This window comes from Mustela erminea, chromosome 5 (assembly GCF_009829155.1).
Source record: "Mustela erminea isolate mMusErm1 chromosome 5, mMusErm1.Pri, whole genome shotgun sequence".
NCBI lineage: Eukaryota > Metazoa > Chordata > Mammalia > Carnivora > Mustelidae > Mustela > Mustela erminea.
In genome coordinates this window covers 130,188,994-130,212,191 of record NC_045618.1, presented here as the reverse complement: position 1 = coordinate 130,212,191, position 23,198 = coordinate 130,188,994, and the positions used below count along the sequence as shown (strand labels likewise).

The 23,198-nt window shown below is 55.3% G+C and overlaps 1 protein-coding gene across 5 annotated transcripts in view; it reads left to right on the top strand.

Moving 5' to 3' along the window:
• The window catches only part of TMEM63C (transmembrane protein 63C), a 69,917-nt gene that overhangs the window by 26,360 nt on the left and 20,359 nt on the right, over positions 1–23,198 (top strand). For 4 of the 5 annotated variants that reach the window (XM_032344833.1, XM_032344834.1, XM_032344835.1 and 1 more), the window contains exons 3-10: positions 3,613–3,667; positions 7,305–7,466; positions 8,202–8,281; positions 8,718–8,799; positions 13,293–13,330; positions 19,015–19,157; positions 20,574–20,622; positions 22,319–22,427. In XM_032344833.1, the coding sequence (XP_032200724.1) occupies positions 7,317–7,466; positions 8,202–8,281; positions 8,718–8,799; positions 13,293–13,330; positions 19,015–19,157; positions 20,574–20,622; positions 22,319–22,427 (651 nt within the window). In that variant the 5' untranslated portion in view covers positions 3,613–3,667; positions 7,305–7,316. Of the gene's footprint in view, positions 1–3,612; positions 3,668–7,304; positions 7,467–8,201; positions 8,282–8,717; positions 8,800–13,292; positions 13,331–17,212; positions 17,387–19,014; positions 19,158–20,573; positions 20,623–22,318; positions 22,428–23,198 lie in introns of those variants that run through there. The other variant, XM_032344837.1, reaches the window with a different exon arrangement.

The following is a 23,198-nucleotide window of genomic DNA, read 5'->3' as shown; positions in this document are numbered from 1 at the left end:
AGATGGTGGGGGCTGGGGAGCCGATGCTGTGGCTTTGTGCACTCCAAGGGGGACATGGTTGGAGAGGGAGGCGGGGGTGGCCTCCCCACCCAGCTTCTTGCCTTAGGACGTGCCTTTGGCCTCTAGTGATTTGCTTGTCCAACCGAGTTGCAGGCCTCTGGATCTGTGCCTGAGAACCCACAAGGATGGTGGTGGCTTTGGGCAGTGCTTAGAGGCATAGACTGGGTGGCAGCAGGCTGTGTCTCAGAGACATCCACAATCCTTGGTCCAGCCTGGCCCTTGGAGAATTCCCACAGAAACCCCTCATCTTACAGGCAGAAGCCCAGAGAAGAGAAGGCCACAAGTGACCCCGGGAGCCCCCAAGTCCATGGCAGTTTCCACTGCACCACCCTGAAAGGCTGGACAAGGTTCCATCCTTGGGCAAGGTCTTGCGCAAAGTCACCCCCTTCCTCTGCCTCCTGCCCAGCCCTCCAGCCCAGCAGAGGTCAAGAGGGTCCAGGAGGAGGGAGCAGAGGGTTACAAACTGCTCAGGTTCAAGCCTCCCACTTACTAGCACCATGATCTTAGCCAAGTTATTGAACCTGTCTGGGCCTTAATTTTCTTAATTTTCTCTTGCATCAGGGATGATTTAGGTACCCTGTGGTACTTGTAAGAATTAAATGGGCTATACTTGAATGGGAAGATTTTCTCCTATAATAAGTGCTCATTAAATGTTGGCTATTAATAAGATTACTCTCCTTCCTATCCCCCAGCCCCAGGGCTCCTGGACCACCCTCGCTCTGGGATTTGGGGGATTTGGGTTCCTCATGCAGAGGACTTGGCCTTGAGATGGCGAGAGGGGAGCAAAGTGCTGGCCTGGCTACTTAGGACAGCAGTGGCTAAAACCAGGCCAGGTCTGGAAGGAAGCAGGTGAGCAAAGAGCCACGGGACTAATAAAGACTGAGCTAGTTCTTTACGAAACCCACTTGCCGAAGTAAATCTTGTCCAGGCCTGGGATTGCTAAGGCTTCAGGTTCTGCCACTGGAGGCTGGGCTGGGGGAGAAATGGGAAAGGAGGAAGACCGCGCGTTCCCCATCAGATAGGACGTGCAGCTGAGGAGGGGGCTGAGGATCCTGACTCACCAGCCAGCATCGCCACCGTCTCTCCCTGCCGCTCGCTGGCCCAAAAAGCAAGGCTGACATTTGTGTCTCCTGCACAGGAAGGACAGAGGCAACAACCACCTACAGGCAGCAGCTTATGGGTTATTGGACAGTCCTTCCCATATTCCAGATCTCTCCCCTGGCCTGGTCCAGAACAGAGTAGGTGGATGGAAACCAGGAATGGTCCAGTCTGGCTCCTCACCACTGTGTCACAGATAAGCTAGTGCCAATAACGACAGTACGGACTAAGAGCACACTTTCTCCTGTGCTCTGCAAAGGGCTTTGTGTGATTTCGCTTGTTTCATGTTCACAATAACCTCGTGAGGCTGTGCTTCTTCTATTAGTCCCACTTTCCAGAGGTGGAAACGGAGGCTCACAGAGGTGAGGTCGCTGTCCATGGTCACACAGCTAGCAAGGCTGGACCTGGGATTTCAGCCCAGACAGTCTGGCTGCAGACAACCCACTTCCTCCCACGGCCCTGATTGCCTCCCTGTGTTCTGCTGTGAAATTTGTGCCCTAAGAGGAGTCCCCTGCTGCCCCCTGCTCCCGCCAGGCGGGTGCCCCCGCTCCGTGTTCCTTTATATCCCACAGATCGCAAGTTTTGTTCTTCCCAGTGCTGATACTTTGGTCTCCAGAAAGCCCTCTCTCTACCCCTGTTCTTCACCCCCAAGAGCTAGAAAGAAGGAAGGAGGAAATCTCTCCAGAAAGGACGGTCCAGGCACAGTCTAGGGGCCAGGACGAAAGGCGGGGCAGTGCTCTGGGTCTCTACAACAGCCTCCCTCATCCCACCGGTGCCTGCTGCTGAGGACGCTGGGGAAGGTGCTGCGGTGGGCACGAGGCTCTCTCCTCTCTGATCCTTCCTCACCACCTTCCCTCATCTGCTTCCCTCACCTGCCTCACCTTCCGGCATGCTGCACCTGCCGGGCCCCGCCTCCAAGCTTAGAGGCTTGCACCTTTAATCTGGAGCCCCTCCCAGGGAGAACGGCCACCTGGGCCATGCCTCTTCCAGCAGCAATCCTCTCCCCAAAGCCCAAAGGCTGGGAACCCCCTGAAGAGGACCTGGCAAGAGTCGCTATGCTGCCTGTTCTTGCCGAATGACTATAACAGCAAACAAAGCACGAACCAGTGATCCACCCTGTGCTCTAGCCATGACTGTTCGGTTTTACCTTCCCCAAAACGCCATGCTCTGTCCCCGCTCTGGGTCTTGGCCAGCATGGTTCCCCTCTGTCCACGCTTCCCACCACATTGTCCCGACTCCTCCTCCTCGTATCGCACCCGGAGGTGACTTCCTCGCAGAAGCCTTCTCTGGCCACTCGAGGTGGGCCCGCCCCATGGCCTCCTTGCCCTGGGCCATCAGGCGAGGGTGTAGTGGCATATGCCTGGCGTGCCTACGCGTCTCCCCGCTGAGTCTGAGAGCCTCATATGGACAGAAGCAGGTCGGCTGGTCCCCCAGAGCCTGGCAGGATGGCTGGCACGTGGTAGGGACTCAGCCCTTCTTTGTGGAAGGAAGGGAGGAGGAGGGAGGGAGGAGGGGGTGCTTTTGGAAGGAGAGAGAATGAGTGTGTGGGAGCTGAGTGGAAAAGAGCAGCAGCAGGACTCAAACCTCCTTAGAGCCAGATGGAAGCCGGAGCTTTTCCCAGCCCGGGACGCCCCCTTCCCTCATCATGCACGGTATTACCCAAATAACAAGTCACTCAACCCGACAGCTGGACTCCTGGTCACTGGGCGCGCTCACCTCCCTGGTCCGGCTCCAGTCCCCCAGACAGCCCTGACCGGGAAGTGGGGGGGTCCCAGCTCTTCCCCTCAGTTTAAAGACAAGAGTCCAACAAAGGGTGCCAGGCAACTGGATAGCCACATGCAAAAGATGAACTTAGACCCTCACCTCACCTCCTGTGCCAGCCTGAACTCAAAGTGCATCTCAGACTTTAGTGTCAGAGCTACAACGATGTGAATTTTTAGAAGAAAACGTAGAAGATCTGTAAGACTTTGGGGTAGGCAAAGATTTCATGGACACCATACTAAAAGCCGGGTTCGTAAAAGAAAATCTGTTAAGGTGCTTGGGTGGCTCAGTTGGCTAAGGAACCTTCTTCAGCTCAGGTAATGATCCTGGAGTTCTAGAATCGAGTCCCACCTCGGGCTCCCTGCTCAGCAGGGCGTCTGCTTCTCCCTTGGACCCTCTCCCTTCTCATGTTCTCTCTCTCTCAAGTAAATAAATAAAATCTTTAAAAAAAAAAATCTGTTAAATTGGACTTTGTCAAAATCCCAAACCCTGGTGCTTCAGAGATACCAGGAAAAAAAGAAAAAGAAAAGAGGAGCCACAGATTGAGAAAAACTATGGGCGAAACACACCTGTGATAAAGGCTGAGCATCCCGAGCACAAAGATGAGCAAAGCTCCCTAAGGGATGATGCGGCCCACGAACACAGCCTGGGTCGCTAACTCTGGTCTCTCCAACCGCTTTTGTCCTCTTGCAGCTGCCGCAGAGCTGAGCAGAGGCCCTGGGCCTGACTCCCTGGAGAACCGACTCAGGTAAGGACCCGGTCGCTCTCCGAGACCTTCGGATCGCGCCTGCGCGCCCGGGCCCTTCCCCAGCGGCTTCCTCAGCGCGGGCTCCCCCGGGTGGCCACTAGTAGAACTGCAGCTCCCTGCCGCAGCTGCCCGAGAGATGCCCAGAGAAAGGCTACTAGCTCCTCGGCCTACTCTGACAGAAGGCTGGAGTTTAAAGGTACCGTGTTCAGTGTAAACCATTTTAAGTTTACATTTAGCTAAGCATGATTGTGTCAATAAATTGAGAAGTGACCTGGAGTAATAAAACCGTGGGCAACCTAGGGCAGAAAGAGAGGGGAGCAGAAAAAGATAGGCAGGAGGCTCCCTGCTCCGGTTAGATGCTAGTCTAGCCGGAAGGAGGGTGAGTTCTGGAGTTTTCCTATTTCTGCGAGTTAGCACAGGGAGCCCCACACCCCCAGGCCACCTCCCCTATCCTGCACACCTGTGCCTTCACCTTTATGCCCCTTTTCATCCCCATCCCCCAAGCCTCCCCAACTCCGGCCAGCATTCCATGGTGTCCCCTGGAGCCCTGCGTCAACTTTTCATCTGACAAGTGTCTTTGGAATACGTCTGTGTTCCAGGCATTGCTCTCCGTGACTGACGAATCTTAACCCACCTGTCCCTCTTGACAGCACTGTGAAGTGGGTCCTGGTTACTAACACTCCCCCCTCCTTTTACAGATGAGCAAGTGAGGCAGGGAGACCGGAAGTGACTTGCTTGAGGTGGCTAGGGAGTGTTGGAACTGGGATTCAGTGCCACAGAGCCCGCGATGCCCAGAAACACCCCCAGCTTCTGCAGCGCCTCACCTGCCCGCTGGGACCTGAAACCAGAGACTCCCCAGGATAGGGCTTCCCTTACCCCCCTCCAAGGCCAGTGGATGGGAGACACATCTTCCTTGCTCCTCTTTGCAACGCCCAGACTCTTCTTCCTTCCTCCCTGTTGAAGTCTCTGTCTTGGACCCAAAGTGTTAGCCTAGAATCCCACACCCCATCTTGGGTACAGGCACCAACTAACCCCACCCCCCACCAGGTCACTCCCCTCCTTCCCGGAAGTGTTTCATTCATCACACCAGTGCTGGGCAGGTCTTCGTTCTTAAAGATTTCCACAAAGGACACTCCGGCCTTTCCATGCCTTGACATTACTACCCCGCTCACGCCGTGGTCATGCCCTAGACCTTCTCACTACCCATAACCAATCCCTTCTCAGTCTCAGGGTCACACAGCTCAGTTTCCTATCTGTTAGCTCACAGCCTGTGGCACTTGTCACTTCTACCTCCCTGGACCCCTGGCACCTGTCACTATCCCTCACCCAACGTGAGTCTCCTTTCTCTCCTTACCTGGCCAGTCGGTAAAACGATTCCCTCACATTCAGTGCCAAGCCTCTTATTCTCATCTTGGGGAAACCTCTAGCCTGCTTAGGTTGAGCTGTGCGCCCCTTCCACACCTGCAACCGCACGGATGAGTACAGCGGGGGAAATGCCCAGTGAGTCTGGCTGCTCTTGCTGTCGATTCAAGACCACGACCTTCAGTGGACCCTTAGGGCTGCCCGGCAGTCCTCCCCATTCCCGCCCTCCGTTCACTCCACCACTTCTCTAGCTTTCTATTTCTGCCTTTTTTCCCGTCTGCAAACATCCCACATCTGCCCACCACCACCAGCATTGCACAGTCACCTTGAGACCTTGTTCTCTCCGAGGCTGAGAAATAGAAGCCGTGGGAGGGCACGCCCACGAGCCCCGTCAGCACACCTGCCTCCCTCCTGCTGTCGTGGGTCAGTATCCAGCTCTGGGCCAAGGCCAGCTTCACTTGGGCACCAGCGCCCAGCCCTTCCTACGTCCTCGCAGTGCTCCAGCAATGCCCTGTCTCTCCCACATTTTCTACTGGACCGTTCCCCTTGGCATACCCCGTTCTGCTACTTCTCCCATCCGAACCACTTCCAAACTCTTGCTCCTTTTTGAAGGAGCTGTTCACGCCCACTGGCTCCAGATCTGCTGGCTTCCTCCTCTCTTGCACCTGTTCCAGTCTGGCCACGGACTAAACCTCCACGTTGCTTTAACGATGGCTGATTCCCAGTTGTCCTTTTATGTGGTCCCTCCCTCCTCCTGGAGACACTTAGCTTCCAGGACACCACCCTCTCCTGCTGTTCCTCCGTCTTCCCTGGATGCTCTTCTAGTCCCTTTCCTATGTCTTCCTCCTCTGTCTCAGCTCTCTGCACTGGAACACCCCAAGGCTCAGACTTTGAGGCTCCCTCTGTGCCCACTCCTTTGGCGATCCAGTCCTGCACCTCTAGGAGTCCTCTTTCTGCTGCTGATGCTCCCATTAATGTCTCCCAACCCTCCTCTGAGCTGTAGACTCAGCTTCAGCCATCCGCCTGGCATGTCCACTTAGTATATCCAACACCCACCCAGCTCCTGACCAACTCCCACCCTGCACTTCCGGCTGTCACACCCAATAAGCGCATCTCCCCTCTTCTGGTTGCTGGACCTGGAGACCTCAGAGTCATCCTGGACTCCTCTCTTTTACACCCTACCCGCCACCATCCATTCTATCAGCAAGTCTTGGCTTCACTTTCAAAATACATCCAAAATATGGGCACTTCTCACCACCACCTCTGTTTCTGTCCCAATCCTGGCTGGGGTTACCTCTTGCCTGGATTGCTACGATTTCCTTCTAAGCTACGATTTCCTCCTAATTTACCTGTCTGTTTCTATTTCTCTGCTTGACCCACCCCCCTGTATTCTCAAACCAAGGGTCAGAATGATCCCTTTCATACGTTTGCTGATGCACCACCAGCATTGGTCTGGCACAAGGCAGCTACTCATTACATATTTGTTGAATGAAGGAATGAAGGAATGAGCCTACTTTTCTTGAACGGGAGTAAAGACCTCCTAGGGTGAGACACGGTCTGGAGCCAAAACAAATGATCTTTAAAAACCAGAACAACTTTGGAGATAACTTCAAGCAGCTCCTAGTCACTTCCCATTTTCTTCGATGCTTCCCACTCTTCTCCAAGTCTTGTGAATATTCATGCCCATGACCCTGAGCCCTCACCAGATTGGCTCAAGCCCCTGGGCAGGTGCCAATCTCCCTGTTTCAAGTTCAACATTAAGACAGTGACATTTACCAAGTCACCACTCTATGCCGGGTGCCCTGCCGCTTACCCTCATTTAGCCCTAGGAACGTCCTTTTGCTGGGAACTGGATCAGAGAATCATAGAATGTTAGACCCTGTCTGCACAGGCGTCCCGTGAATGCACTTCTCGTCTCCAAACAGAATACTCCCACTCTGGGGTCCTACCCACCTTTGTGAAGTTTGTTCATGCAGGAAATGTTATGCAAGGAAAGCTTCACAAAAGTAGGAATAAGAAGATCCATTTGGAGGTGCATTTGACAACTCTTTCAGTAAAGGGATCTGGGCTCTTCTGCCACCATGGCTCTGGGTTTGGGGCAGCTGCTGTCTTATAGGATAAGGCTGCGTGCCGTCTCAGGGCTGAGCCTCCTGCCCTGGCCTGTTCCGGTCTGGCCATGGGTACGCAGTGTGCCCCGCCCTATCTCCCTGGCAGGCTTCTGTGCTTACAGAGAGAGAGAGTCTCTTGTCTGACCTGAGAGTCCCTTTGTCACCAGGGAGCTCTCAGGATGACTGTCCCACCGGGCAACCTGAACACAATGGAAAAGCCTCAGAACATGACATCGAATGAATGCTTCCCTTCCCGGAGCACCGTCTTGCAGGGACAGCCTTTCGGGGGCATCCCCACTGTGCTGTTCCTCAACATCTTCTTGTGGGTGGTAAGTCCTGGGCTCCGTGGTGGGTGGTGAGGCCTTGGGGGAGCGGGAGGAGGCGGGGGCGGGCACAAGTGACACAGCAGGGGCCTCAGTACTCCAAGGGCATGCCAGCCACAGCAGTGGGGACTCCCTAAATGGCAGTCCCGTTCAGGGCAGTCCGGGAAGAGGGGACTGCGGGCAGAGGCAGAGTTCCTAAGACTCCCTTCCCCACACTGCTGTCCAGAGACCCACCTGGTCAGTGCCCTTGGGCCTCCCTTCTCTCTCCCCTTGCTGATTTCTTCAAGGAATGTTTTCTCTCTTTCTCTCTCTTTAAGATTTTATTTATTTGAGAGAAAGAGAGAGTGCACACGAGCAGGGGTAGGCGTAGAGGGAAAGAGAGAAGCAGACTCCCCGCTGAGCAGGGAACCCCATGCGGGGCTCGATCCCAAGACCCTGGGATCATGACCTGAGCTGAAGGCAGACGCTTCACTGAAGGCAGATGCCCCTTCAAGGAATGTGCTTGTCAGATGGTTCCAGACATGACACCAAAGCTGTCATTAGCAAACTCTGAGAATCCACTCTGTGCTGGGGAGGCATCCAGAGTTGAAGAAGGCATAGCCTCCACCCTAACTGGGCTGGATGTTGAGGGGGAGGGCCCAGGGAGCCCCTGGGAGCCTGAGGAATAGGGCCTACTCCACGGGAATGCAGGAGACAGCCAAGCAGAAGACGTAGCCCCACATCCCCTTCCCTGGCCCATAGGTCATCATTTTGGTTTACTCCTTCCTCCGGAAAGCCGCGTGGGACTACGGGCGCCTGGCTCTGCTGATCCACAATGACAGGTGAGGGGGGCTGGGGGTCAGGATGAGCGAGCTGCTCGCCTCCTTGGGGGATGTGCTGCCACAGCCAGGACCCAGCAGGTACCCTCTCGGCACCCGCTCCTGCCCTGCACTGGCCCTCCTTGCAGGAAGAGAACTTGGTCGGGGGTGGCGGGTTGGGGGACGGGCAGTCATCTCTGGGCACGAGGCCTCTTTTTTCTCTGATCTAAGACTTTCTGGATCCCATGGTCCCCAAGCTACATTGGGCACCTGGCAACAGGGGTGCTTAATGGGGTCTGTCCCCAGAGCTCTGTGCTCAGCACATGAGCTAAGGCCTGTCTGGTCCTGGACAGGAGCGTATTGAAGCTCTTGGCTTCGGGACCGGAGGGACAGCAGGCCCTGAGGCCTTTTCTCTCCTTTTCTGCCCCCGCCCCCCGCCCACTGCTCTTCCTGGCCGCAGCCTGACCTCACTGATCTATGGGGAGCAGAGTGAGAAGACATCTCCATCAGATATTTCCCTGGAGATGGAACACAAGGACAAGGTGAGTGCTGGCGGGGGAGCGGCCTGGGCCCAGAAGGTTCCTCACTCTGGGCAGCAGCCCAGCCGTGTGCAGCAAGGAGGGAGCTCACACTCAGGGGCTTTGTAGCCTGCGACACCAGACCTGGCAATGTGACCTTGGACAAATTCCTCAGCCTTTTACCAAGCCTCCGTCTCCCCATCAGAAAGATGGAGCTATTCACCGTTCCTACCTCCAAGTAAGAGTTAATTCTATCATTTTAAAAGGATTTTTAAAACGAATTTTCCTGCTCTTCTCAAATCCTCAGCCCTTGTCATGGCCTGGGTCCTGCCCAAGCCCCCACTCCAAGCCAAGGACTCGGGTCCCACTTCACATAGCGGCGTCTCGCATCGGGCAGGGATCCCCTCAGCCTCCCACCCCTGCTACGGGCAGCCCGGTCTTCTCTTCCCTGTCGGACGCCAGTTGTCCACCCACACTTGTTCATTCCCTCAGCCCGTTGTCCTGGTGCACCTGCTGTGGGCCACCCCTGGTCTGGGGACTGGGCAGTGAACAAAACGGACCAAGTCCAGCTTCATGGGACTTTCTCTCTGGCTGAGGGACCCCCAGACAGAGGCACACAGGACGGTGGTCAGTGCATGAATTCCAGGAGGGGCCAGGAAGGCTGGCCGCAGTCATGGAAAGGAGCTGGAGTGTTGCAGAGAGGGTCGAGGATGGTCGTGGGCCCCGCCACTGCCCACAGCTGCCTGTCTCCCTCTGCCCCATCACGGCGCAGCTGGAAGAGCTGCCTGCACCTGTGCTCTCCACTCGCCCCTCCTCGAGCCCTGCAGCTGGCTTCTGCCCTCCATCCTACCCAGACAGCTCACCAGTTGTCTCACGCTGGGAAACCCCGTGGACTTCCCTGAGTTCTCATCCGGGTGATCGCCCCGAAACATCTGGCCCTATAGACCATCTTCTCTTCCTGAATGGGCCCTTCCACTTGCTTCTGTGACACCGTCTCTGGGGCTCCCTTCTACCACTCCGTTGTTCCTCTCTGTCTTCTGCTGGCTCCTCCTCCAGCGCCCGTGTTTCCCTCAGCGGGTCCCAGGCCTCCCCCCTCGCGCTCCTGGGCGGTGTCCCCCATACTTATGACCTCAACTGCCCCCTCCCCACAGACCCGTCCTAAATTTCCGTCTCCAACTAAACCTCCCTCTGGGCTCCAGGCACATTTATCCAATGGCCTTAGAGTAGCTCCCCATGGATATTGTAAGGGCCTTTGGGATTCAGGATGTCCAAAACATGTCACGATGTCCCTCCAGCCCCCGTTCCTCGATCCCTGGTCTCAGACTCTACCCACCACCCACCCAGGGGACCCCCTAGCTGTGGCCCAAGCCCCAGGCACAGCCAGTCCATGACCGAGCTGTGTTGCTGTCACCTTCCCGGTCTTGTTCCTCTCTGCCTCTCCCCCCACCAAGTCCAGGCTCCCCGGCGGTCTCTTGTTGAATGACCAGCACAGCCTCTCACCAGTTTCCACGTCCACTGTTGTGTCCTGAGCCCCTCGCTTTCCACCTACGTCCGGGGCACTCCCAGGAGCGGGGACACGCATTCCCCTTCACTGGCTCCCTAATGTTCTTGGAATCGAGCGCAGCTGCTTTGCCGTGGCCTTGTACGTTTTCTCCTTCCCCTGTCCGGCCTCTCCTTCTCCTCCCAACTCCCCCATCCCCGGCCACATCGGCCACCGTTTAGATCCTCAAAATCGCCACCTCCTTCCCTCCACTGGGCCTTTGGCCAGCTCTTCCCTGTCCCCCACCTGCCAGTGGCCCCCCCTCGGGGCCAACACACGGACCCTTTGCTCAGATTTCAGCCCCCGCACCGCTGCCCCGGGAGCCCCATCCACCCCCGTGTGTCCACATCTTTTGTTCTCGATGCATGGAAAATGCATTTGTCTTCTTCAAGGCTCTTACCCCAGTCGGTAACAGTCTCTCATCTACCCGACCTGTCCCGTGTGTCTGATCCCGCAGCGAGAGTGGGCGCTGACTGGGTCCTGCCCGCCCCGCTCCCCGCACCCCTCCAGCCTGCCGTCGAAGTAGCATCTGACAGGTTTTGTTGAAGGCGGTGAGTGAGTAGAACCATTTTACTTCCGCTCTCATCCCTCCGAGAGACCTGGCACGGTCTGCCCCAGGCCGTGTGGGGAGCCGCAGACCAGTTCGTGTCGCAGAGTTTCTCCGTAGAATACGGACAGTCACACCTTACCTTTCAAGGTCGTTCTCAGTTTTATTTTCAGAAACATGACTTTGGTTTGGGATTTTGTGTCCAATGGCCAAAAAAGGTCACTTATTTAAAAAAAAAAATAGCTGAGAAATCATGATGGCAACAGCAGGCAATCACCTTGCCGAGCTAGCTAGAAATGAGGCAGGCAGGGGGAGTGGGGGGCAGGGAGGTGGCCCCAGGAGCGCCCCAGTCACGATGCCGAGGCCTTAGCCGGGCATCAACAGAGGGGTCATTACCCCGTGTGGCGGGAGTGAGGAGGGTGGCCCACTAAGAGAGGTGCGATGAACCAGCCACAGTCACTCGGCCTTGTCAGCTGAGCGGGCTCCTGCAGGGGCGAGGCAAGAGGGGAGGAGGCATCCCTGCTCGGGCCCGCTGTTCAGCTGCTGAGATTTCTGGACAGTTTAGGCCTTTCATAGCTGTGATGGACACACGGGGGAGCGTGTGTGCGTGGGTGTCTGTTGTCCGTGAGCGCAGAGAGAGATGGTCCCCACAGGCTGACTGTGACTTTCGCAGGGGCCACGCTTTTACTCATGACCTCTGCCCCTTGATGGACAGTCCAGTCCCGTGTGAATTCCAGGACGGGGCCCTGCCTCGTGTGGTATCGCCCTTGACACCCTCCGTAGAGAGGGGGCGGAAGGGAGTCCCAGGAAGGTGGGTCCTCCACCGTTCACGACCACGAGGGACCATCCACAGACCTACTTGCTCCCTAAATAAATCACACCCCGTTCGCCCAAAGGTGGGTGGTGGAGAAAGACCCCCGAGGGGACTTTCCCAGTCAATGCCACCAGCATTCTATTCCCCTTAATTGCTCTGGCTCACACGTGGGCATCTGTCCTGATTTTATTTATTATTTATTTGAGGGGGAGGGGCAGAGGGAGAGAACCCCAAGCAGGTTCCACACCCAGCATGGAATCCCATACAGGGCTTGATCCAACAACCCTGACAACATAATCCAAGCCAAAGTCAAGAGTCTGACTGAGCCACTCCCCCAACCCTTTTCGAGAGAGTGTCCTTATCTTAGTTCCCTAGGACAGAACTGGGAAATGGTCCCCCCGAGGTGGACATCCGTCCGGTAACCCCAATCCTGGGAAGGGGACTGGGTGGGCCTTATACTGAAGGGAACAAGGAACTTGCTTCTGTTTCTTGCTTGCCTGACCACCCCTCCCCCAACCCCAGCCACATTGCTTCCTTTTGGGCAACACCCCTTCCCCGGTCAGTATGGTGCTGGGGAATGTAAGCCAGCCGGGCCTGCCTCTTCACGGATGTGTTTGTGGTTAGTGGGGTCAATCAAGAATCGCAGCTTCCCCCGATCTTGCTAAACCCTGCAGGGTCCCAGAAGGAAGCATGCACCAGGGTAACTTAACCAGCTCCCGGATCTGGCAGCTTTTAGGGCCATGGGCCCAGCCTATCCTCGTGCACACTCTTCCCAAGCACACTTCCTCTCTAGGTCTTCTACCGCCTCCATGGCTGAGGCTGCCTTCCCCTACCACCCAGAAACTGGACAGCAAGACCTTGAGAGAAAGACATAATCCGCAGGACTCTCAGACAGAAGAGAAGAGACCCAGGGGAGAGTCCAGAGAAGTGGCTGCCTTGGGGACAGGGAGATCCGGGAAGCCCAGAGATACCACCAGGATCCCCCGCTCTGGACCTCTCTCCTCTGAGCGGGCTTTTTTCCTCAGACAAACTCCTGCCTGTGGCGTTGAAGTTGGCACCAAGCCCCTGCAGGGTTCATAGTGCTCGGCAAGGTGTAGGAGCTCAGGTGGAGAGAGACCCCCCTCTCCCCACATCCCTAGTCCATCAACCCCCCGGAGAGAGTTTTGGTTGGTCCCACTTGGGTCACGCTCCCATTTGTCTCTGACCACGGGTGGCAGACCCCTACCTCACGGACAGCCCCCCAGACCACAGGCCTGGGGCAGGAGGCATTCCCCAGAAGGAATGAAAGGGACAGACAGAAAGCAGCCAACATCCACCCCACAAAGGGTCCCTTCTGTCCCTCTGGCTCAAGGCCCACGAAACCCCTGTTTCCTGTAACAGGAAACCACATGGCAGGAACGTCAACTCACAGCTCGCTTCCGGGGAGACCCCTCCCTGGACAGTCACCGCGGATTCCAGAGGGAGCCCACTTCCTTCCAGAACCCGGCTCTTTCTCGCTGCCATCTCTTGCCTGGAAGGAGGGCCCTGTGGGCGCTGCCTCACTCTGCCTGGCTTCCCACAGCTGCAGGGCAGGCCCGGGGCTGGATTTTCTCACACGTTCTCTCCTTTCTCCCCAGGGCTTCTATTCCTGGTTCTTCAACACCGTTACCATGAAGTAAGTGCCTGAACTTTCTTTTTTTTTTTTTTTTTTTAAGATTTTATTTATTTATTTGCCAGAGAGTGAGCACAAGCACGAGCAGGGGCAGGGGGAGCAGCAGGCAGAGCGAGAGGGAGAAGCAGACTCCCCACTGAGCAGGGAACCCAATGCGGCGCTTGTTCCCAGGACCCCGGGATCATGACCTGAGCTGAAGGCAGATGCTTACCCAACTGAGCCACCTAGGTGGCCCCCCACTCCCCCTGACACTGCCTCAGCCCTGTGGAGGCAGAGGACACCCTCTGGGGTGCCGGGGGTTTGTGGGAATGGGAACTGAACACAGCCCGTAGCCCTCAGGAAAGAACCACTTCCTCACGTGTGTGAATCCACCCCAGGAGGAAGAAATTCTTCCTGCGTTGCTACTTGCTTTATTTCTGTGAGCTCCTTCCATCATATTGAGATGGAAAAGAAAACACCGGGCAGAAGGGCACCCTTCCTCTTGCCTCGGCACTGATGACCCAGGGACAGCCCCTTGCCCACTTGCCTCCCGGATCTCTTTAGGGCCAGACCCCACTTGGCAAGGAGAGAGACCCCAGGTCCCCCATTTTCTCCTGACTCCCCCTTGCGTCCGGATTCTGACTTCCCGCTCCCGATTCCATCCTGCTTCCGCTGAGCGTTAGAGCTCTGTGCCCCTTGTGTGTACGTGTATGTACACACATGCACACACGCACGCACGATTGTGCCCGTGCACACAGCTCTGCGTCCACCTCATAGCCCTGCACATTCCCAGGCACTTCCTAAATATTCCCCATACGCCCTGCCTTGCCGGTCTTTCAAACCCCTCCTCTGGGGACCTTTCTTGCCTGGGGTGCCTGCCTTCAGGTGCAGCCTTGCTGCCCCTCCCAGGCCACCTGCAGCAAGGGGCCGGACTGGGCCTGCTGATTTGTTTTATTGGCAAAGGCTCCTAGGACTTCTTTCTTCCTGCACGGGCCTCCACGCCCACCAGTCAAGGGCCTGGCTGGGAGCATTCATACACCCTCCCAAGAGCCCCCTTGACCCCCATGAGCCACCTCAGGGTGCCTGTCTTTCTCCAGACCTGCGGAAGGGGGCACAGGCACCCTGCCTAGACCCTGGGAACCCTGAGCTGGGCTTAGGACCATGGGTCTCTGATGTTTGAATTCCCACCCCACTGAAGGGGGTCCCCGTGGCCTTGCCCCTGCCCTCTACCCCTACCCAGTCTACCTACATCCTTCATCAGGGTCCCCAGGAAATGATACAGCTAGTTTGTGTGTGGTCCGGGGACCTTAGCCACACGCAGGGGGAGTGGAGGGAAAATGATTTAGCTCTTGGCACCTTCTCTGGGTTTGCTTTGGTAACTTCTAAGACATGCACAAGCTCACATGAACTATGTTTTCATTCAGAGAAGCATGAAAGTCCACCTCCAGCTCTCCTCCAGAGATGCAATCCCTGTCAACAGTTTCTAGGGAATTGTACTTTTTTTCCTTTAAATAAACATTTACTTTAAAAACAAAAATTTTTTTTTAAATGACCACCAAGGCATATGACCTTTTGGAGCTGGCGGCCTCGGGATGCTGTCCGGGCTGGCTTTAGGCTCCTGGGTTTAGCAAAGTCATGAATGTTGGGCAGGATGGCACATTAGCTAGCCCTTTGCAGGGGTGAGAGGGAGGGGCTCCTGGAGTGCCTGGGCCTGTCGGCGCTGACTGCATCCCCAGTCCTGGGTAGCTTGAGACTGACTTTCTGGATTTCCTCTGCCATCTGCTGACACGTTAGTGGGTATATACAGGGTGGGGAGAAACATGTCCGTATTGCAGGAAAGAAGCGTGGCAAATACAAGACTTCATGTGGTAGGTGTCTCTGTGGTGTGTGTACAAATATGAAATTAAAGAGGCACATCACTCCATTGGTGCAAATCTGCGTGCAGCTGTTGGGGTGAGCGTGCCTGGACCTGCAGGTAGGGGACGTCAGTGTGCATCGAGTGCGTGTGCTGGGTGCGGATCCCCGACTTCACCCAAAGCCACCTCCATTAGGAACCCATCATCCGGGAAGGGAGGGAGGCTGGCCATTGCACTCTGCCTTCTGTACCCTTTGGGATGTCTAGAAGACAGCCTCACACATTTGTTGAGCAGGGACAGGGACGCCAGTGTCCCTGGACACAGAGCCCAGGCAGCATAGTTGGAGAGACAAAGGTTAATAAGACTCACTACATATAATTCATAATGGGGAAGTTATAACTGCCAGGCAAGGGACATTTGGGGGAGCAAGAAATTAATTCGAACTGGGGGGTTCAGGAGAAGCAAGTTTGGAGCTAGGCCTGGAAAGATGGGAAGAATTTCCACAGTAGGCCCAGTGGAGGGCCCATCACAAAGAAATGGCTGCATGAGTGCAAGTTTGGGGCAGAAATGGGCAGAAGCATCCAGAAATGGTCATTCTGGTATGGCTAGAACCAAGGATACAGGGCAAGAGAGAGGCTAAAAGATTGGGCTGGAAGCATCAGTAGGACCTTGACTGCCATGTTGAGAATCCTGGGCTTTGATCTAGAGCAGTAGAGGGCCCATTCCTATTTTTGAGCAGACTACTCAGGGTGAAAATCTGTAGGCAGGAGTATGGGTCAGGTGGAGGTTGCTGGCTGTGAACAAAGTCCTGAGGCAGGGTGACCATCTAAGGAGGCTTTTCCGGTGTCTGTGTGAGAGGGGGTGCTGACCGAGGGAGGAGGCAAAGGGAGAGAGATCATGGGGCTCATAGTCCCTGGGCCGTGGTCTCCGCCTGGCGTCCAACTGGTTAAGGGAAGGAGTGATCCAGGTCTGGTTTCTGGGGAAGAAAGCGATGCCACTGGTTGGGAGCTGATGAGATACTAAGGTGTTGGGGAATGACGGATATGGCCAGGGCAAACCCGTATGTTGACCAGCAAGCTATTGGAAGACAGGGTTCCTTAAAGCTTTGGGGAAGGGTCAGAGTGGGAGGGCGTGGCCTGGGAGATGGGTGCACGTGGTCCTAGTTGAAGTTGTGAGAGCAGATTGATTACCCAAAGCAGGAAGCAAGATCGAAAAGAGAGTGTCGTGGGAGCAGGAGGAAGGGGCGGCCACCTCTAGGGCTGGACTCACTAAACCCACGAGGCTGTGGGAGACACCTTGCGAGCTCTGAGCTCCCGGCTGAGTGGAAGGAGAGAAAGAGAGGGCGTGGACCTCATGATTTGGGTCTCCTTTAGGAGGGCGATTCCAAGGGTAAGTAGAGGCAGAGGGAGAGGGGGGCAGGAGGAGGAAAGCGGGTCAGGGAATGGAGGCTTGAGGAGTTTCTTGTAGTTCAGAGTAGCCAATGTGCCCTTGAACCCGGTGGTAGCTCCAGGGTGTGGAAAGAGGTGGCTGTGAACTTGAAGATGAGAGAGGACAGTGGGTACAGTGGGCTCCAGAAAGAGGCAGCAGAGGGGAGACGACCAGGGCCACAAGGAGAATTAGTTGTGAGGAGGAGGGTGGTGGCTGGAACGCTGGGGTTCAGAAGGGGAAAGGATGGGGTAGAGGAATGCAGACGGACTCAGATCCACAGGCTGTCCCCGGAGCTGTAAGGTAGGCTGCTGAGGATAACCTGACTTCCTCCCCCCAGAGAGATGGAGCAATGGGCCCAGTGCCCAGTGCAGTGTCGGGGAAGCAGGAAGGAAGTCCCTGTGTCCTTGGTCCCAGCAGCTCTCTCGGCTCCCTCCTGAGCCTGGAGGCTCTCTCAGCCCCATCCAGTCTGAGGCACGTTCCTGTCAGTGACCAGGGCTTGGCACCCAAGCCAGCAGCAAGGACCTCCCTTCATTCCCCCTCCCAGCACCCCGCCTTCTCATCAGTTCCCACCCACCCCATTCTCGGAATTAAATTCTCAAGTCCAGGCAGGAAGTATTTTAACGGCTTGCAGTTTAAAAAAAAAAAAAAATTCAAGAACTCTAAATAATTCCCTAAATGGGGATTATTGAAATGCCTTGAAGATATGCTCGTTATAGTATTGTTTAAAAATAACTCTGAATCCCGGACTGGATGCTAGAAGTTGCATATGCCCTCCAAGCCCGACCAGAGAGCAGGGGTGAGTAAACTGGGACGTCCACCGGCAGAGTGGGGAGGCCACCTTGGTACTGGGTATGAACCAGGGCTTCGTAAGCGGAGGCCACAGTCACCATTACCACCGTGTGGCCGTGAACCCTGTAGACAGACCGTGAAACAGTCAGAAAAGGCTTCAGGTTAAAAACTAAGCAACACGGCAACACATGCAATGCTGTTTATACCATAGTCACAGAGTTGAATTGGCAGGACAGCGGCAAAGCAGAGGCAATGGACCAAAATGCTTCCTGGATAGGACTGCAAAGCAGATCAAGGATTAGAATGTTGCTGGCCCTCCAGGAGCCCTCCTCCGGCTCCCTCCCAACCCCCCTTTCACCTCCCTCTACCTCCCTCTCTCGAAAGACAACCAGCATCCTGATTTCTCACTCCCTGTCTGTCAGGGGTGCCTGTTTTTTAACTCCGTGTATGAAACATTCAGTGTTGGGTCTTTCACCTAACATTGTGTTTGTAAAGTCCCGCTATGGTCATTCATTTTTTTTTTAAAGATTTAATTTATTTATTTGACAGAGAGAGGGAGAGATTACAAGTAGGCAGAGCAGCAGGCAGAGAAAGAAGGGGAAGCAGGCTCCCTGCTGAGCAGAGAGCCTGATGTGGGGCTCGATCTCAGGACCCTGAGATCATGACCTGAGCCAAAGGCAGAGGCTTAACCCACTGAACCCCCCAGGTGCCCCATGGTCATTCATTTTTATCTTCATATAGTATTTCACTCTATATAGAATATGATCTATGTATCTCACATAGGAACATACACTTCCTTATCTCACAATTCTTTTTTTATTTTAAGGAGGCTCCATGCCCCTCAACTCACACCCCCCGAGATCTGGAGTCGCACGTTCCCCTGACTGAGCTAGCCCGGGCCCCCGATATCTCTCAATTCCTGTGTCCGTTTCCACCCTTAGTAGACACGCAGGTTGTCTGGGGCTGTTGGAAATGATGTGTCTGAGATTCCTCTACATGTCTCTTAATCCACGTGTCCGTGTGTTTTCCCTGGGAGTGGAGTTGCTGGATCACAGGTTGTGCATATGTTCAATTTCCTTGACCATACCGTTTGCCGAAGTAGTGGGGCCAGAGTGTGTCCCCATGCGTGGCAGAGAGCTCCCAGGGCCCCTACACCCTTGCCGACACTTGGTAGTGTCTGACTTTCTAACCTTGACTCATCTGGCACTGTGGAGTGATAGCTCATGACGGCTCCCATAAGAATTCATTTTTAATTTACAAATTAAATTAAAAGAAACCACTTTAAAAGAAATCGGATGCAATTCCATATCACTACTGGTTTGTCTGGCGCCCGTGTCAAGCTCAGCCTGTATGAAGAAGCGAGAAGAGAGAGAATGACCGCTCGATTTCAAAAGTGCTTCTGGACTCCCGTGTGTGCGTGTGTGTGTGTAACAGCTTCTGCCTTGGATATGTCTGGGAAATGCATTTCAGACATGACAGAGGCTTTGAGATAAAGGCTGATCTTTCTAAAAAAATAGATAAATACAAATAAAAACTTAGGAGTAGGGAGCTAATCTCCTCCACCTCTACCTCCCTCCAGTGTACGTCGTGGCCGTCCCGGTGCCTGAGAAATGTCCTTGTCTGTGTGTCTTCCAGGAACGAGGATCTGATCAGCAAGTGTGGAGATGACGCCCGCATCTACATCATGTTCCAGTACCACCTCATCATCTTCATGCTCATCCTCTGCATCCCGTCCTTGGGTATCATCCTGCCCATCAACTACACCGGCACCGTTCTGGGTAGGCGGAGCTCAGCGAGCCCAGGGCCACGGGAACAGGAGGACAGCCCGAAGGCAGGACAGAGCTTGGGTCTCCGTAGTCTAGAAATCCAAAACCAAATCCCGCGTCTCAAAATTCGTTATGGGACCTGAGGCGCCCCCAAACTTCAGTTCTCCCACATGGAGACTGGAGATGAGACGTCCATCGTCCCAAGGTTGGCTCAGGACCCGGGACAGCAGGTGTGCGGTGGGAATTTAGCCTGGAACTGAAGGCTAAGTGGCAGCCTCACGCAACACCTGGCGAGGTACCAGCTAGGCCTTTGGATGGCATGTGACCTACGGCAGAGATCCCCGACCTTGATCTCTCCCCTGCCCCTGGGGTGACAAACATGGCACTGGAAGTGCCAAATTGGTCTCCTAGGAAGTCTCACTATTCATGTTATATAAATGGGCAGGTCCTTTGGACAGACGGGGCTTGGGCTTCAAAGATAGACTTGGTTCCCCGGCTTCGACCCACATCAGTTTCCCAGAAAAATACCTTTGCCCCAACTAGCAAATCATTTCATCTTCTATTCAGCAGAGCAGTCTTCCCAGGCGTCGGGCCCTCAGCTGTCGGGGGAATTGGGAGACAACGTGTGTCTGGTGCCTCGCACGTAGTGGGTGCTCAGGACTAACAGCCAGTATTTCACTTAACATATGAGGAGGGACAGAGCTGCAGGCTGCGTAACGAGGTGGTGTCACTTAGCCCCCAGATGCCCAGGTGGCAGCCAGTGACGCCCTGGTTCCTCCCAGGGCTATTTCTCTAGCCAGAGCAAGGCTTCAGGTACTTCAAGGTAGCCCGCAACGTCCATGCTCCCAAATGCGGCTACTGGAGTCAGCAACCTCTGCCTTTCTCAACTCTCTTCCTAGCAGCCAGTGTGTTGGTGATGCTATTTTGTATATTTTGTATTTGTTACATTAATGCAGGATTTCTGGACGTGTTTCCTAACACCCAGAGATGTCTAAACTGACAAGCTAATAAACTTTGCTGGGAGGATTTACTCTGTCACAATGGGGCAACGTGACATTCTTGTCGTGATGATTGCCATTGGTGATAGCCTTGCTGGTTTCATCCCTCCACTCATGGTGGGGCCCTGGACTCCTTTAATAAGCAGTTACTGGTGTCTGCCACACTCCACTTGGACACTGGGGATGCCACACGAAGACGTGGTCTCACATCACGGCCATAGAGCCCCATCCAGGAGTCCCAGGGAGCAGAGGAGTCTGCTGGTCTTGTTGGGAGTTGGGGGCAAGTTCTCGGGAACAAGAATGAAGGGCAGGACATGGACGAGTGTCTCCAGACCCCAGGCATTCGTTCAGGAGCCTTGAATTCAAGCGGCCCCTCAACTCACTCCGTTGAGGAACCCGCCTTGAGGTCAGCCACTTTCTTCTCTTCCAGATTGGAACAGCCACTTTGGTCGGACCACCATTGTCAATGTCTCCATAGAGTAGGTACCTGATCCTCTTCCCTCCTGGTTTGCTGGCTGGGGCACTGGTGGGGAGAGAAGGTCTGGCATGTGGGTTGAAAACATGGGGACTGCTTTGCTACTAAGAAAGGCCTGGCCTCCTTGGGACCCATGTACTGTAGGGGTGGTGGTGGTGGTGGAAGACATTGCATCCTCTTGGTGCCTCGGTGTCCCCAGATCTGAAATAGGTAGAACTACCCTAACTGGCCACTCCTGAAGATCTGCAAAGATGGCCCTGTTTGTTTCCTACGTGCAACCCCAAAACATCAAGGGCCCTGTAGCAAGCAGAAGCTTAAGATATTACTTCCTGTCCACAAAATTATGTATGCCATCCACATATAATGAATAAAGGGTAGACCCGATTCCCATATGGGAGGGTGGGGACTGAGGACCCACGTGACCTGGCTTTATGCCCCTCCTATATTATGTCAGCTGACCCTGGCTCTGGGGCCATGCACACCCACCCTGAGCTTCACTCCTAGTCTAGGAGGAGGCAGGGGAGGACAAGTGTTGGATGTGCTTTGTGGATTTCAACAGCAGCCAACCCAACCGGTGGTTCAACCAGTGTTTGCCGAGCCAGATGTGGCCCTGCCAGTCCACCCTGAGGAAAGAGGCCACATGGGGGGTCTTGGCCATGCGTGACCGACTTCCTGACAAAGCTAAAGGGGCAGGTCCAGCAGGTGTGCGTGGGGGTCCACACGTCCTCGGCCCCACCCCAGCCCCTCTGCCCCTTGCCCCCTCCAATCCATCCAACTCCAAATCCATCCAACTCCAGAGCAGAATGGGGCTCTGGCCTCTTCCTCACCAGCGTCTCCCAGGCCAACCACCTGCATAAGGTGCCTACGCCTTCCCGACAAGATGTTTTAGTAGGGCGGTAAAGACCCTTCAACATCCATAAAGCCGTATTGACAGATAGCTGGAATGTTTCCTTAGAAACCGTAGAAACTCACCACCTCTGAGGACACGGAAGACTGAGACCCCTAGCTAGATAGGGAATATTTGGTGAAACGTCAGGCACTTGTCACCAGGACAAGTAGCGAGGAGAGATTGTGAAACAAGGCAGATTTTCTCTTCTCAAACCGCACCAAATAAGGTGGGCCCTATTTCTGAGCAGTCCTCTTGGCCACATGCCTGGGGACAGCATCATACAAGCCCAAAGTCCTGGTGCCACCCGTCTTCTTGTCCCAGGAGAGGCAGAGCGAATCCACTGGGCCCTCCTCCCTCAGGCCCGAGTAGGACGCCCTATCCCTCACCACCGAGGACAGATGTCCCCTCTGTTGGGCTGTCAGGCAGCTGTGGGGGCGTGAGCTGAAGCCACTGGCAGCCCTATGTGGCAGTGAGAAGTCCCCGAGCATCCGCTGCTCACCTCCCAGTGCTGCCACGGCTGGGAGCGACCTCTGCCTCATTTCCCCATGGATAAAACAGAGATAGTCACAGTAGCACCTCACATGGTGTGAGAATCTGGTGAGAAAATGTACAGAAAGCATCTCGTCCCCCCCGGGTCTGGCATGTAGTAAGCCCTCGGTCAATGTTAGCCTGCGGTAGCTGGCGTGGGCCTCCCCCTTCTTACCATGGCCGCTCCCCCTTCTAAGGAGCCCGAGAGTCTGAGGGTGGCCCAGGGGAGACCGCCTGGGTGGGAGAGGGTGGTCTCACCCCTCCTGTGTCTTGTTCCTGGCAGGAGTAAGGTCCTGTGGTTGCATAGCTGCTTCTCCTTCCTCTACTTCCTCCTCAACCTCGTCTTCATGGCTCACCACTGCTTAGGGTTTGTGCCCAAGAGGAGCTACAAGGTGAGTAAGTGAAAACTCCAGACCTGCTCCCTCCCAGCCAGAGCCCTCGCCTGCTGGACCATCCCACTCCCGACCTTCAGAGGCATCCCCCAGTTCCATATAGTTTGCACAGGGGGCCGAGGGTGGGGGGCGTCTTCCCAAGCAGGGCAAGCCTCCTCCCCTTGGCCCTGGAAATCGTTACCCAGCCCCTAGCACAGCTGTCCTTGTTGGTGAACCACTGGAAGGCTCCCAAACCGCTCAGTATACCGCCACTCCCAGGCCCCTCCTACCCTGTGCCCTGCTGCCCAGCCCCTCTCTGAAGACCCCTGGCTCCCCACCATCCACAGACTAAAAGATTAACCCTAAGTGCTCCATGCCCCCTCCTGGGGAGCGCCCAAGTTCCTTGCCCTTCCACAGTCCCTGAGGTCAGAGACCCCAGGGCCTGGCCCAGGTATGCCCCACTGTCCTGGTTTGGGTCACCCTAGCTCCCAGGCCCTAAGATGAGGGTTTGCACAGCATTCATTTATTTTGAAGGCGATCCTAGGAAAACCCAGTAGAGAGTGAGGAAATAGGATGGAAAAGGAGATATAGGTAAGAGAGAGCAGTTCAGGAGCTACCCCCACTCCCCTGGGACAGAACGTGAACTCCAGAGTTTTCTCAGCCAAGGGGAGCAGTTGGGCATGACTCCCCGTCCACTGCTGGTTGAGGCTGCATTCCGGACTTTAACTCTTCACACCCCAGTGTTTAAAGGGCGCAGCTGCCCTTAGGGCGTAGAGATGAGGTTGAGGGCAG